This window comes from Mastigoproctus giganteus, chromosome 13 (assembly GCF_048544385.1).
Source record: "Mastigoproctus giganteus isolate SK-2022 chromosome 13, ASM4854438v1, whole genome shotgun sequence".
In the NCBI taxonomy this organism is placed as follows: Eukaryota; Metazoa; Arthropoda; class Arachnida; order Uropygi; family Thelyphonidae; genus Mastigoproctus; species Mastigoproctus giganteus.
Window position 1 is genome coordinate 112,438,049 of NC_143587.1, and position 15,419 is coordinate 112,453,467.

The window sequence follows — 15,419 nt, forward strand, 5'->3', positions numbered from 1 at the left end:
TTTTCCTTGTTTATTCATTCAACTGCGGTATTCTGGAACAACCTTCTTTCACACGTTTTCCTGAAAATTAGTCTACAGAAGTTCAAGTCTAATGTCAACAAATATCTTCTTTCATCTTCTCAACCTCCTACCCAAGCACGGTACTAAATACTATAGGTTCTAATACCTCTCGTGTTTGGGGGGTTGTCATAAAAAAAAAAAAAAAGATGACTAAAAAGTTCTATGTGATGAAAGTAATATTGCACATCTTCCATCCCACTTTCATTTCATCGACATTTTGGATTGTATAAAGGTCTTCAATAATTTTTGGCTTTTGCAGAATCCAGAAAAAACTTTGTTTATACAACTGTATCCATCTTATCACACTCTTCTCACCTCCAGTAGGTGCATATCCAAGTTGCCATTTAATTTAATCAGACTTCTAACAGTTTCTCCCAATAGTTTGTATTTATGTTGTTCCCAATAGACTGATGCTGCCAAGCAATTGGTATTTACACACATAACGTATGAGATAGGTAGCATTGTGATGATGGATATTGAGGGCCCATTGTGTATATATTTATATACACAATGGGCCCTCAAAATTTAAATTTAGCAGTATAACATTATTTTGTGATTTTCTGATTAATTTGGTGTATTTATTCTTTACTCGGCCTTGTAATTGCATAAAAGTATCAGTAAAGGTTTCCACGTGTTTCAACTCCGCTACCGTTCGTAATTTTCCCGCCTTTGTGATACGATAGTTATATACCGTACTAGATAGCGTTAGTTGAACTTCGTTAGCAGTTAAATTGTACGTTTAAATAAATACATATAACGACTTAGATTACAAACGTAATATAATTAATTATATTTAACATAATTAATAGCATAACATAATTAATTATAATTAATTAATAAATTAATAGAATCATGACTCAGACCAGAGCAGCAAAGCAAAAGGCTCAAGCTAATGGAAGTGCTATGGCTCAGAGCAGAACTGAGGGGGGCAGTTGTCCTCTGGTTGGTTGGTTGTTGAAGGGTTTTTTGGCGCAAGAGCAACTTTGGCCATATTGCGCCTATCTATTAATGTTTATGTGACAAGGAAGTTTATATTTCTTAAATATGATTTATATCAGTTGTCCTCTGACTCACAGCCTTATAAAATGCACTGTTTGCTTGATGTTTGCAGAGCAATCGGTTACGGGGCATGTTACTGCCAAGGGGGATGTCTTTGTGTGTGCGCGATGCAAGGAGTTATCGATATCAGGCAACAACTCGGCGTTCTTGTGGGCCTATATGAGAGCTTGAAGGACAGGGTGGATGCCCTCAAAGAAACTAAATTGAGGGGCCCATCAAGCTCTCAGCTGCCCACATCAACGCCAGAGCTTGCACTTGGGCATCGCGTGACACAGAGACAACCCCCAAGGCAGAATGCGCTGGTCCCGAAGGAACTAGTAGTTGTTGGTGACTCTATTGTCAGGGAAACGGGGAACATGCTTTGTAAAAAAGATAGGTGGAACAGGACCAGGGTATGTCTGCCAGGGGCAAAGGTTGATGACATTGTAGAGCGAATATCATCTTTTAAGGGCACAAAAGGTGATATAGTTGTACACGTTGGCACTAATAATATTAAGAGTAGGAGACCGGCAGAATTACTTAACGAGTACAGGTCACTGTTGAACAAAAGCCGAGAATTAGGGTTGAATTTGAAAGTGTCTGCAATTCTGCCCAGACACGATAGGAGGGAGTATATGATGAGAGCCTTGTCGATCAATTCGGCCCTGGAAAGATTGTGCAAGGCTCAAGGGGTAGAATTTTTTTCAGCCTGGACTGTACTTGTTAACAGGAGAGATTGCTTCTATAGGGATGGGATACACTTAAATAGAAAGGGTGCAAGAATATTTGCTGATGCTATCGAGGCAGTGTTAGGTGGGTCGGAAAACTGCTAGCTTGGGGGGGGAGACAAAGACCAATAGATTGACAGTAGCCACTGGCAGATGTGAAAGAGATTCTTGCACTGCTTCTATTAGAATGAGCAGAAGCCTGAAAAACAAGATGCATGGTATTTCGGAGACTGCTGGGAGCCATTGCGGTACAAGTAAACACATGGGTTGTGTTAGGGTAGCTAAGAATAGAAACAGGTGCAGGTATACTTGCATGTACACCAATGCTAGGAGTTTAGTAAATAAATTTGATGAATTTGAGGTATTGCTCAAAACATCAAAGGCAGATATTGTTGGGATATCAGAGACATGGTGTCACACAGATATAAGGGATGCAGAACTGCAATCTGGGGAGTACAACGTCTACAGAAAGGATAGACAGGATAGGAAGGGGGGAGGGGTTATGCTATTAGTTAAGAAACACATAAAAACCAAGGAAGTGAAGCCAGTCGACATCGCCGGACAGTGCAGTGTTGAGTCAGTTTGGTGTGACATAAGCATTGGGAGATCAAAATTGAGAGTAGGAGTGTGCTATAGGCCTAATGACTCTGATGAGTATAATAAGGAACTGTACAGGGAAATAGAGTGGGCCAGTAAATCAGAGAGTCTTATAATGGGAGATTTTAATTTCCCAGATATTGACTGGAATTTGGGGGCTGGTTACTCACACACTAGCAGGGCTTTTGTGAATTTATTGGATGATTGTTTTCTACATCAGCATGTTCGGGAGGCAACTAGAGGGAGTAATACTCTTGATTTGATTATCAGCAGTGATTCTTCATGCATTAAGAATCTGCAGATAAATGAACCACTAGGTGGCAGTGATCACAGTGTGCTGAAGTGGGATTTACTCAAAGAGGTAACTACCATTAGGGGTAAAGGGAAGGGTTATTGCTTCCGTAAAGGCGACTACGATGGACTGAGACAGTATTTAAATTCTATACAGTGGGACCAACTGATGATGTTACCAACAGCAAATTCAAAATGGGAAGCATTCAAAGAAGTTATCTTGGAAGCTACTAGGCTTTACATACCAACTAAGAAATATTGTTCAAGGTTTAGGCCAAAATGGATGTCAGATGAACTAATGAGGCATATGGCAGAGAAGAAAAATGCATGGGATACTTACAAATTAACACATGACACAGAAGCCTATGACAGATACAAGTTGATATGCAACCAAGTTACAAAGGAGGTTAGGCAGGCGAAGGCAGATTACGAGAAATCCTTGGCAAGGGATGCAAAGAAAAACAGCAAAGAGTTCTTTACTTATGTAAACTCTAGAAGGAAGGGGATGAATCAGATTGGTCCACTTGATATTGATGGGTCAACTGTTGATGATCCTGCTCAGGTAGCTAACAAACTAAATGAATATTTTGCATCGACATTCACACATGAGGAGTTATTCAGCAAGGGGAATGTCAGAGGTGTATTCAACTCTAGCAGTAAGCTACAGAATCTTGAAATAACTGGGAGTAAAGTGGAGGAGAAACTGTTGAAGATAAACACAAGAAAGGCACCTGGGGTGGATGGGATCTATCCAGTTATATTAAAGGAGGCAGCAAAGGAAGTAAGCAAACCCTTAGCCATAATTATGAGAGCTTCCTTGGACTCAGGGGAGGTACCCATAGACTGGAAATGTGCAAATGTGACCCCAATTCACAAAGGAGGATCAAAGGCTGACACAAGTAATTATAGACCTGTGAGCTTAACTTCTGTTCCAGGAAAATTAATGGAGGCACTGGTTAAAGAAGCACTGCAGGATCATTTAGACAAGACTTCAGTTATAGCTCAGACACAGCATGGTTTTGTTAAGGGGAAGTCTTGCCTGACCAACTTGATTGGATACTATGATGCAGTCACAAAAGAACTGGATGCAGGGAATAACTTTGATATTATATACTTGGATCTTAGAAAGGCTTTTGATACTGTTGCACATGGAGACTGCTGCACAAATTGGAGCAGTGTGACATTGGAGGCAAATTCCTGCTGTGGATAAAGGGGTGGCTGAGGGGGAGAAGACAGAGTGGTAATCAATGCACACTGCTCATCGTGGACTAATGTTATTAGTGGAGTCCCTCAGGGCTCAGTGTTGGGTCCATTATTGTTTTCTGTATTCATAAATGATATTGATGATGGTATATCAAGTTTAATGTCAAAGTTTGCAGATGATACAAAGGTAGGCAGGGTTGTCAAGGACACTACTGACACTATGCTGCTGCAACAGGATCTGGAAAGGTCGAGCAGATGGGCTGAGAGGTGGCAAATGAAGTTTAACATTGACAAATGTAAAGTACTACACATGGGAAACAGCAACCCCAGAGCAATGTATCAACTCTGTGGTACTACACTGACAGTGGTAGAGAATGAAAGGGACTTGGGGGTGGTTGTGCAGGCAGATATGAAGTTCTCTGAGCAGTGCAGACGGGCTGCAAGAGTAGTTCATGGTGTATTGTCAATGATATATAGGAATTTTTCTAGCAGGGATAAGGTTTGGTTTTTTTTAGGAGCATTAGCAACTAAGGCCATATTGCTCAGGGAAATGCGGTGGTCATTCCTTGACCTTTCCGCATCCTCTGTATTTGGTGGTGACGGGCTCGAACCCCGGTCTAATCAAGAAGCGTGTGCTACGCACTGCTGCTCCTTCCCACCTGGCTACGGAGGCGCCTGCAGGGATAAGGAGGTGATTATTCCCTTGTATAAGGCAATGGTCAGGCCACACCTAGAGTACTGTATACAGGTCTGGAGACCTCATTTCAAGAAGTATGTAGAGCTGCTGGAACGAGTACAGAGAAGGGCAACAAGATTAGTGAATGGAACAAATTGGTGCTCTTACGAAGAAAGGCTTAAGTGTTGCAAATTACAGTGTCTGGAGACTAGGCACCAGCGAAGTGATCTGATAGAGGTGTATAAAGCATTGAATGGTTTGAGCATGCTCAATGCTGATGGGATTCTTCCTCTCGCTCAGAATAATCACCTGAGAGGGCATAAATTCAAATTGAGGAAAGACAGATGTAGGATAGACGTGCAGAAATTTGCCTTTAGCCAGCGAGTGGTTGGTTGGTGGAACAGACCTCCATCCCTTGTCGTGGAAGTTGATAGCCTAAATAAGTTTAAGGCTCAGCTGGACAGGTATTTTGAACGAACAGAGGGGTGAAGTGGAAGTGGTTTTTTTTTTTTTTTTTTTTTTGGCTGATGCTGCATAAGCTTGCTTTCTTGCATCAAATGCCTCTACTAATGCTAATGCTATATAGTCAAAAAATTCTTTTTTAATATGGGAACTTTTTTTTATTTTCCACTTCCTAAGTTATTTATTGCAATTATTTTTATACTATTTTGTATGATCAGTTTTGCAGACCTCAGTTGACATCCCCACCCCTGCCCTTCAAGAATTCTACCCATATTTCTGCCTTTTCAGCTGCTCTCATGTGCAGAGTCATTGAATTGCTGACCCTAATAAGTTTGCTTGTGACAAGGAACACAGATGCCACATCCTTGAGTTGTATATCCCTGTCCCTGATCCTTCTCCTCAAAGCTCTGTCTTAGTGCCAGTTCAAACCAACAATACTATCTGAATTGAAGGAGACTTACAAAATTATTCAGTATTAAGATGAGTAATGATAAACTTTGTACTTCTGCTTCAGTTCAAAAATATTACCTGTTTTTTATTACAATATAAAATTATTTATTTCCACTAATATTTTCTTTCTATATTGTGTTGTATGTAATTGTACTGTAGATTGAGGTGTACTTCATTTTATGCTTCCATATATATATTTCCTTATGTTATATTTCTCAGATGGTGAGATTTGATTTATAGAATGTTCTCTGTTATTATTATTATTTATTCATTTCTACCAATTCATATATACGGTATTATCAGTGTTATTTAGCCATGAGGGATAATATTACAATGTATCAATTCGTATTGCTATTATTGCAATAAAGATTTCTACAATTTCTTTTTTTGTGACACTTCTCAGAAAACACTCAAAAAACACTTGTGAACCACAAGCTGGAAAAAATTAATAGATAATACTGTCCATTTGTTGTGCAAATCTAATCTGTTTAGATCATTTAATTCACTACCACTATGCTTAAGGCACATTTCAGAAATATTAATCAGTTCAATTTTCTTTAAATTACTTCAAGGTATCTCTTTCGCATAAAGTGGGTAACTACATACCAGTCAGTCTGACTGTAGTGGTGAGGGAAATCATGAAAGTAATGATCAAAAGTATATGGTCATTTAGATAGAAATTAAATTCTGACGGAAACATAACATGGTTAAAATGTAAATTATGTTCAACTAATCTGATTAGCTATTTTGATATAATCAGTTATGTAAGAAATAATTTTGACATTGTTCATTTGGAATTTAACAAAACATTTGACTGTCCAGCATAAGAGCTTCCTGTATAAGCTGGAACATGTTGGGGTCACAGGGAAGATCCTTGAGAGATCACAGGGTGGCTGCAAGGCAGGAGGCAGAGGGTTATGATTAATGGTTACGCCTCAGATTGGGCAAACCCGAGAAGGCAAATTGCTGCTATGGATTAAGAGATGGTTGAGTGGGAGAAGACAGAGTGGTAATCAATGGACACTGCTCTTTGTGGACTAATGTTATTAGTGGAGCCCTTCGGGGTTCAGTGTTGGGTTCATTGTTGTTTTCTGTATTTATAAATGATATTGATGATGGTATATCAGGCTTAATGTCCAGGTTTGCAGATGATACGAAGGTTGGCAGGGTTGTAAAGGACACTAATGACAGTACGCTGCTGCAACAGGATCTAGAAAAGTTGAGCAGATGGGCTGAGAGGTGGCAAATGAAGTTTAACATTGACAAATGTAAAGTACTACATATGGTAAGCAGTAACCCCAGAGTAACATATCAACTCTGGTACTACACTGACAAGGTATGTTCGTGTCAGACGGCACCTGGGATTTCTCCCATCTCCACGTGTGTTTCACTGTATCGAGGACAGTACACTGTCAAGCCAGAGACTTGAAAGTGTGTGGGTCGTGTCTGTGCAGTGTGATATATTGTGCCCATTGTTTATCCGGCTTATTGGCTGCCAGGCCCCTAGTGGGGCCCGACGTTGCCCATACCCTGCCACGTGGAGGCTAGCCGGGTGTATCCAGTATCACAACAATTTGCTCTGGCAGGTCCTGCCACCTAGTTTCCTGGGATTTCAGTGGCTAGGCCCTATTTAAAAAAAAAAAAATAAATAAATAAATAAAATAAAATAAAATAAAATAAAAGTTTATGCATTTGACATTAATGCTTAATGGGATTGCTGTTAGGAAATCGCTGGTTAGGGTTGAACACTAAAGAGATGTGTTAAAGGCCAAATAGGTCGGGCAAAATTTTGATGTTATTAAATTTAGACATGTAACGCTAGATAAAAGCTGATAGTGTTAGATATCTTAGAGATTTGCACAAAACCAGTAGAATTTAGACGTTGGTTATAATTTGGCGGCATTGTTAAGGGGTGTACTCGGTCGATTTAGTTACTACACTGACAGTGGTAGAAAATGAAAAGGACCTGGGGGTAATGGTGCAGGCAGATATGAAGTTTTCTGAGCAGTGCAGACGGTCTGCAAGAGTAGCTCATGTTGTCTTGTCAATGATATACAGGAATTTTTATAGCAGGGATAAGATATATCCCCTTGTATAAGGCAATGGTCAGGCCACTGACCATTGCCTTATACAAGGCAATGGAGGCCTCATTTTAAGGATGTAGAGCTGTTGGAATGAGTACGGAAAAGGGCAACAAGATTAGAGAATGGAACGAAGGGTTGCTCTTACGAAGAAAGGCTTACGTTTTGCAGATTACAGTGTCTGGAGACTAGGCACCTGTGTGGTGATCTGATTGAGGTGTATAAAGCCTTGAATGGTTTGAGCATGCTCAATGCTGATGAGATTCTTCCTCATGCCACATTACAATTAACACTATATACACTTATACCCAGGTCTTTTCCGATTACCACTGAAAAATATCATCCAAATGGTATATTATAATATGAGTATTACTACAAAATTGAAATACCTTACATTTATCAATATTAAACTTCAACTGCCACTTTTTAGCTAATCCATCGACCTAATTTATCCAGGTCCTGTTGTGTACCATACCATACCCTGATTACTGTGATTAACCACTTCCCTGTCCACCTTTGTACCACCAGAAAATATAGATAATACAGACAAAACCTCAAATTCCTGCATCAGTACCATTAATAAATACTAAAATCAGTAATGGCTGGCACCTCTGTAGCCAAGTGGGCAGGAGCAGCAGTGCGTAGCACACGCTTCTTGATTAGACCGGGGTTTGAGCCCATGACTACCAAATACGGGGAATGCGGTAAGGTCAGGGAATGACCACCGCATATCCCCGGAGCAATATGGCCTTAGTTGCTAATGCTCCTAAAAACCAAATAACAAACAAACAATAACGGCCCAACATTGGAACCTGGGAGTCTTCACTCATAACAGTAGTCCATCTAGAGCAGTGGTCCTTAATAACAATTCTGTCACTCAATCGTCCCTTATCCATATTAGTAACTTGTTCATGTGGAACAGTATCAAAAGTATATGATGTCAAATTATTTTTTGCATCCAATTCCTATGTGACAACTTCATAGTAGCTAGTCAACAGATTGTCTGATCAGACAACACCTCCCCTTAACGAATCAATGCTATCATATAACTATATTCCTATCAAGATGATCCTGAATTTTACGTCTTTAAACACTAACTTCATTATTTTTCCTGGAGTCAGGGTTACAGGTCTGTAATTATCCAATTTGCTTTTTGATTCTCCTTTGTGAACAGGAGAGATATTTTCACTTCTCCAGTTTGGGAACATCACCCGAATCAAAGTAGGATGATTTTAGGCTATAGGGATGGTCAGTGGCAGCTATGTTTAAATGCAGAAAAATACAAGGCCTTACACCTAAGAAATAGCTATCCCAAAACCTAAATGTTTGGTGGGACTGAATTAAAAAAAAAAAAAAAAAAAAAGACAAAGGAAAGGATTTTGGAGTTACATGCAATGCAGACATCCCATGGTGATTTATGATTGATAATTTATTGAACATCTGCTTGTGGAGATAGGGAGATCAAAACCCCACTTACAAGGCAATTGCAGGAATGAGTCTGACCAAGAGGAGTGCATCTTATGTATGAACTAGAAAGGCTAAATATACATACACATAAACATAAATAAATTAACCCTGGGGACTCACATCTGGTGAGTATGGGCTTGGCACACCCAGGGTCCTGAGCTGGATATCATCATTCTTCTTTTCTTGATGATTCCCTTCTCTCTCTCTCTGGGGGTAATTCAGAAATTTTTTTTTTTTTTTTTGCATAGTGCAGCATAAGCAGCATATTCCTTGCACCATATGGCTAATAATATATAATAATTAATAAAAAAAAAAATATATATATACATGGCAGAGAGATAACTAACTACTGTATCCTGATAACAGGCAAGTACTTGCCTGTTATCAGGATACAGTAGTTCTTGTATAACAGACATGGAAATTTTCGAAGAATTACAAAAACAAGTTCATAATATGTAATGGGAAAAAATGTAAATGTTAGTCATAAACATGAAAATCTACAGAGAGGTAGCAATATGCTTATGTGCAATACTATATAACAGGGGTTTCCAGACTGTTTCACAGACAAGATCAATAATTTGTGCATAAAGAATTATATCAATTTTGCATTCCTGCAAGCTCCCTTAATTTGACATGGGACATTTGAAAAACTAATTACACTATACAGGGTGATTCACTACCAGTGCGACAAACTTGCAGGAGGTGTAGGGGGCACAAAGACTAATCGGAATCACATAGCATTTCAGGGTCCGAAATGCCTTTGTCATGCGGTAGAGGACGTTGAACGGAAGGTCGCGCGAACAGTGATTCCGCTGGAAGTCAGCATTTGCGAACCATTTCTGTTGAAGAAACCAAGTAGCAAAAGTTCTCCGGAGTGGATAATCCGCAGGCTCCAATGATTGGACGCATTGCAGATGGTATGAACTCATTTGGTTTGTTGACAGTATCCTCCATACAGTGGATTGGGAAATACCCAATTGTTGGCCTATCGCTCGAGTACTCGTACTTTGATTGCCTTCTGCAAGACAAGACATTCTCCTCGTTGTACCTCTCGTGAAACAACCAGTCTCACATAACCTTCTGTACACACGTGCGAAAATCGTATGATGAGGAGCATGCCTGTGCGGGAAACATTCCTGGTATAAGCGCAGAGCGGCGCGCCCATTACAGTCCGCAGCTCCACACGCGAGGTGCATGTCGGCCAGTTCAACGTTTGAATACTCGTCCATCCTACTGCCTCGGGAACCGGTTCGCAAATGCTGACTTCCAGCGGGATCGCTGTTCACGCGACCTCCATTTCAACGTCCTCTACTGCATGACGAAGGCATTTCGGACCCTGCAATGCTATGTGATTCCGATTCGTCTTTGTGCCCCCTACACCTCCTGCAAGTTTGTCGCACTGATAGTGAATCATCCTGTATATATAGTGCACCCTCAACCATCCCCCATTCCAATTCATGTTCTGTAATAAAAGCCTGAGGTTACTTGCATTGTATGGCTAAAAGGATATAAAACTATGTTATCAATATTTAGTTTGTTTTCTTAGTTTTAAGTCAAAAAGAGATTCAGACAACGACAAGTTATATTTTCACTAATATAAAATGAGTTACACATTTTCTAATATGGACTGTGAAGGAATAAGTGACAGCTGGTATATATTAGTATCAAACAGCACTCCTTCATGATCACTTGAACAGGGCTTCAAGAATGGTCAGAAAAGTGACAACTATGTTTTAATGCAGCAAAATGCAAGGTCTTACACTGGGGAATAGCAACCCCAAAATAACTTATACACATGATGGGGCTGAATTAAAAACAGCAGAGGAAGAAGGGGGATCTGAGAGTTATGATACAATATATATGAAGTTCTCTGAACAGTGTAAAGGGTGAGGAAAGTCTATGGTGTCCAATCAGTGATTTATTGAACAATGGGCCTGTGGAAATAGGGGTCATAATCCCACTGTATAAGGCAAATTACAAAACTGCACTTGGAATACAATGTCAAATTATGGAGATTTCACGCAGAAAAAAAGACATCAAGCTTCTTGAAAGGGTTCAAAGATGGGTAACCCAGATGGTAAGATCTGAAAATGGGCAACTGAAAATGAAAGGCTGATTATGTGGGTTAGTTACTGAGTTGACAACCAGGCACCTTAGTGGGGAACAAGACTGAGGTCTATAAGGCTCTGGGAGGGAGTGAGTAAAATGAAGGAAGGTGAAATATTCACTGTTATAAAGAATTCTGGAACTAGGGGCCATAACTTCAAATCACAGGGAAATTGGTTTAGACTAGGCTATAGAAAGTTTTCTTTTCTTTTTTCCTTCATTATTGGAATAAGTTGCTTTTGCAACATGGTTGAGGCTGACAATTTTAAAAATTGAAATGTCAACTAGATAGTTACCTAAATTAGGAGGAACGTCCATAATTTGTCTATTTTCTTATCTATTTTATTTTCCTTTGGCCAGTACAGCAAAAGCCTGTAGCTTGCACTATATGGCTAATACTAATATATGACACTGATGGGAATAGTAAGAGTTTAAAGTAGAATGTAAATAAATCTGCTTTCTGTGCATTACTGCAGTGGTTTCCCTTTGATTTTGGTCAAGGATCCCCATTACCTTATTTTTAGGTCCTCTAAACCTAAATCTGGTACTGCCCACTAGACTCATCCATGTGATCTATGGGAGGCAGGAGCAAATAACTGTTAGATTATTTTGTTTAAGATTGGATTGAACCATACATCTGTAATAAAAAGAACAGATTGTAAAATTTTGGGAATACAAATATAAAACTGCTTTCTCTCAGTACCACAGCTGAGGAGGGATTCCTGTATTTAAACCCATCTCACATCTGCGGAACTTTTTCGCTTGTTCCGTTCTCTTATTTTGGAATCAACAACATTTTTTCATACAAAACTTCATCCAAAAGCTCTACCATCCCAGGATCTTTTGGGAAATTAAGAATAATGTACTTCAATGATTTCTCCACCATTTGCCAGGATATACAATTTTAAAGGTGAAATGAAATGTGATGATTTCTGTAAATGGCTACATTTAATATTTCTCAGATAAAATTTTGAAAATAAACAATTATCATCTTTACTAGAAAAAATATAAATGCCGGCAGTAGCCAACTACCATGCTGCCAGCCGTCCGCCACGGAGGGGTGTGTGGGTCGAATCATGTCGTACCCTCAGAAAGTATAGTTTTTCGCCTCTGAATGCTAGTTGTTTCCCCGTACAAGAAACAGTGCTGCCAGATAAAAATGCTGGGCTATGCAGTTCAATATACGTATGTTCACTTTAGAAAGTAGGGCCTAGTGTGGTTTTTCAAAGAACAGGGAGGCCCAAATGGGAGTCCGCTTTTGCCATCCCTGCCTCCGTTTCAAAAGCAAAAATTATGCAGCCGATAATTTTTGCAACGGTGTATGCGTTGTCACACAGCGTACCAATGACTACTTATGCTAACTCAGAATCACGGCCAGCACATCGGAATTATATACATTTTTTTTTTTTTTTTTTTATACTAATTCATCATAACTCTGCTCATTGGTATGCGTACAACTTAAACTAGTGTCTACAACCTTAACAAGACTTTCCTCTTTTCTTTTAATCTTTGATTGTTCAAATAATGCTCACCTCATGTAATGATAAATGAAGTCCTCCAAGGGTATTTGGGGGTTGAATTTCTTTCCTGGTTGGCATATTCGTTGCTCATTCGATTTGAACTGAGATATGCCTTCACTGCATTCCTGAAATTGTAAAACTACGGTAAAACATAACAAAGTCTGTGAAAGTCACCTCTCGGGTGACATATAAGTGAACTTCATTTTTTTTTTTTTTTTCCCTAACTAAAGCCACAACTTCATATAGCGAACTAAGTTAACACGTACAGTGCCATTTGACGACAACGACGCCGACCCAGTGTATGTAAAATTCAATGGTTCACTAGAAACACCATTCAGTACACTAAACAACCTGTTTCGAAATCCATTCGCTATGTTTTCCTGAATAAAACTTTCTCCATCTATAAAACTTTCACAAGCTTTAAAAATAGCTCATTACCGTAAAATTAATACAATTAACTAATAAACAATATCCACACTCCATTCGGTCACGAATACAGAGCAACAAATTCAAGATATTGTACGTCTCCGTCCGTCAAATGCGTCAGTCAGTGGTTCAGCGAATAACCACTAGGGACAATTAAAACCTCGTGAAGTTACTTAAAATAATACTCTTGTCTTTCTTCTCTCCATTCTTTTAATTACGAAATCCTGCTGCAACTTCTGGTAAAGAGGTACAATATCTTTCAGTCCAAGTCGGTAAGACATTTGCAACAGGTGCGGCCGCACCAACCTAACGAGTACATGATTGGGTATAACTCAATCAAATTTCTTTTTTTTATTCACTGAAAATGCAAAAACTTGAATGATGAACATCGGTACGTATAATCAAGGCTACATAAGATGCTATTTTATTAAATAGTGCTTTTGATTTTTTTTTTTAATGTTTAAATACAAACAGAGGAAAGCTGCATCAACGTTGTTTTGAAAACACAACAGTCTAATAGCACGTCTAAAGCAGAGTCTAAAAGCATATATGTAGACATGTATAATATCTTCTGTACAGAGGTTCCAGGAACATTAGTTCGTCTACACCATGCTACTCTGCGATGATACAAAACTCTGTAGAACGGACAGAAACGTGTAGTGTTATATTTGCGTATATTATGTGTTTAGTTGTTTCTGGACTCTTTGCCACCGGGGCAGGCCTGGAAAGCGTGCCCAGTGCACGTCTACACCACGAGGAGGTGGGCCACGACTAGATATGTCCGCAGAAAAGTGGAGATAGACCATTACAATCTTTGTCTGACCTGAAGAGGGCGAATTCTCGCACCCACTGCAGTGGTGCTATGCCAGTGGGTGCCAGCAAATCCCGTACCCACAGCTATCCAAACTTAGGATACCAGCACAGAGAAAAAAAAAAATTATAAATAAAATCATAATTTTAAAAAAATGAAATAAATAAGTTAGTTAAAAAAAAAAGAAATAAAGTAAAATAATATAAACTAAGATAAAAATTTATAGATAAGAGTAGAAAAAAATAAATAAAACAGTATTAAAAAGTAAAATAAAAAAAATATATGTATAGATACAAAGTGAAAAATAATAATAAAATAAAACAAAGGTGAAGTAAAATTAAATAAAATAAAAAATAAGAAAAATAATAAAAAAATTATAAATAAAAGAAACAAAATAAATAAATAAATAATGATTGTAAATATAAAATAAAATAAAAAGCAATAAAATAAAATAAGATTTTATTCCCCTCTTCCCAAATTTTCTAGATCCCAGTGCTGTAGTAGACTGCCATTACTGTCATTAACAATCCTGCAAACTTTGACACTAATCCTGATATACTTTCATCAATATCATTGACAAATATACAAAACAACAGTGTACCCAACACCGAATTCTGTGGGACCCCACTAATAACATTAGTCCAAGAAGAGCAGTGCCCATTGATTACCACCCTCTGTCTTCTCCCACTCAACCATTCTTTTATCCACTGTAGCAAATAACCCTTAATACCATTCTGCTCCAATTTGTACAATAGTCTTTCATGCGCAACAGTGTCAAAAGCTTTCCTGAAATCCAAGTATATGATGTCAAAATTATTTTTTGCATCCAGTTCCTTTGTGACCACATCATAATATCCTATCAAATTTGTCAGACAAGACTTTCCCTTAATAAACCCATGCTGTGTCTGAATTTTCCTGCAGTCTTGTCTAGATGATCCTGCAATGCATCTTTAACCAGTGACTCCATTATTTTTCCGGGAACAGAAGTTAAACTAAGTGGTCCGTAATTACTCGTGTCACCCTTCGATCCCTCACTTTGTGAATTGGGGATACATTTGGATATCTGCAGTCCTTGTGGACCTCACTTGAGTCCAAGGATGCTCTCATAATTATGGCTCAGAGTTTGCTCAGTTCCTTTACTGCCTCCTTTAATATAACTGGAGAGATCCCATCCACCCCAGGTGCCTTTCTTATGTTTAACTTTAACAATTTCTCCTCCACTTTGCTCTCAGTTATTACTAAATCATTAAGCACTCTGCTACAATTTGATAACCTTGTGGCATTTTCAATCCTTAGTAACTCCTCCTTTGTGAATGTAGATGCAAAATAGTCATTCAGTTTGTTTTCTATCTGAGTAGGATCATCTACAGTCGAACCATCGATATGAAGTGGACCAATCAGATCCATCCCCTTCCTTTTAGAGTTTATATAAGTAAAAAAAAATCCTTGCTGTTTTTCTTACCATCCTTTGCCAAAGTTTTCTCGTAATCTGCCTTCTCCTGC

At 38.8% G+C, this 15,419-nt stretch overlaps 1 protein-coding gene across 1 annotated transcript in view; it reads right to left on the reverse strand.

The window, feature by feature from the left end:
- LOC150076368 (TGF-beta-activated kinase 1 and MAP3K7-binding protein 1-like) overlaps positions 1 to 13,234 on the reverse strand; it is a 154,648-nt gene extending 141,414 nt beyond the window's left edge. The window contains exon 1 of the mRNA XM_090387335.1: positions 12,692 to 13,234. Within this exon, the coding sequence (XP_090243461.1) occupies positions 12,692 to 12,757 (66 nt within the window). The 5' untranslated portion in view covers positions 12,758 to 13,234. The remainder of the gene's footprint in view (positions 1 to 12,691) is intronic.
- Positions 13,235 to 15,419: the final 2,185 nt, after the last annotated feature.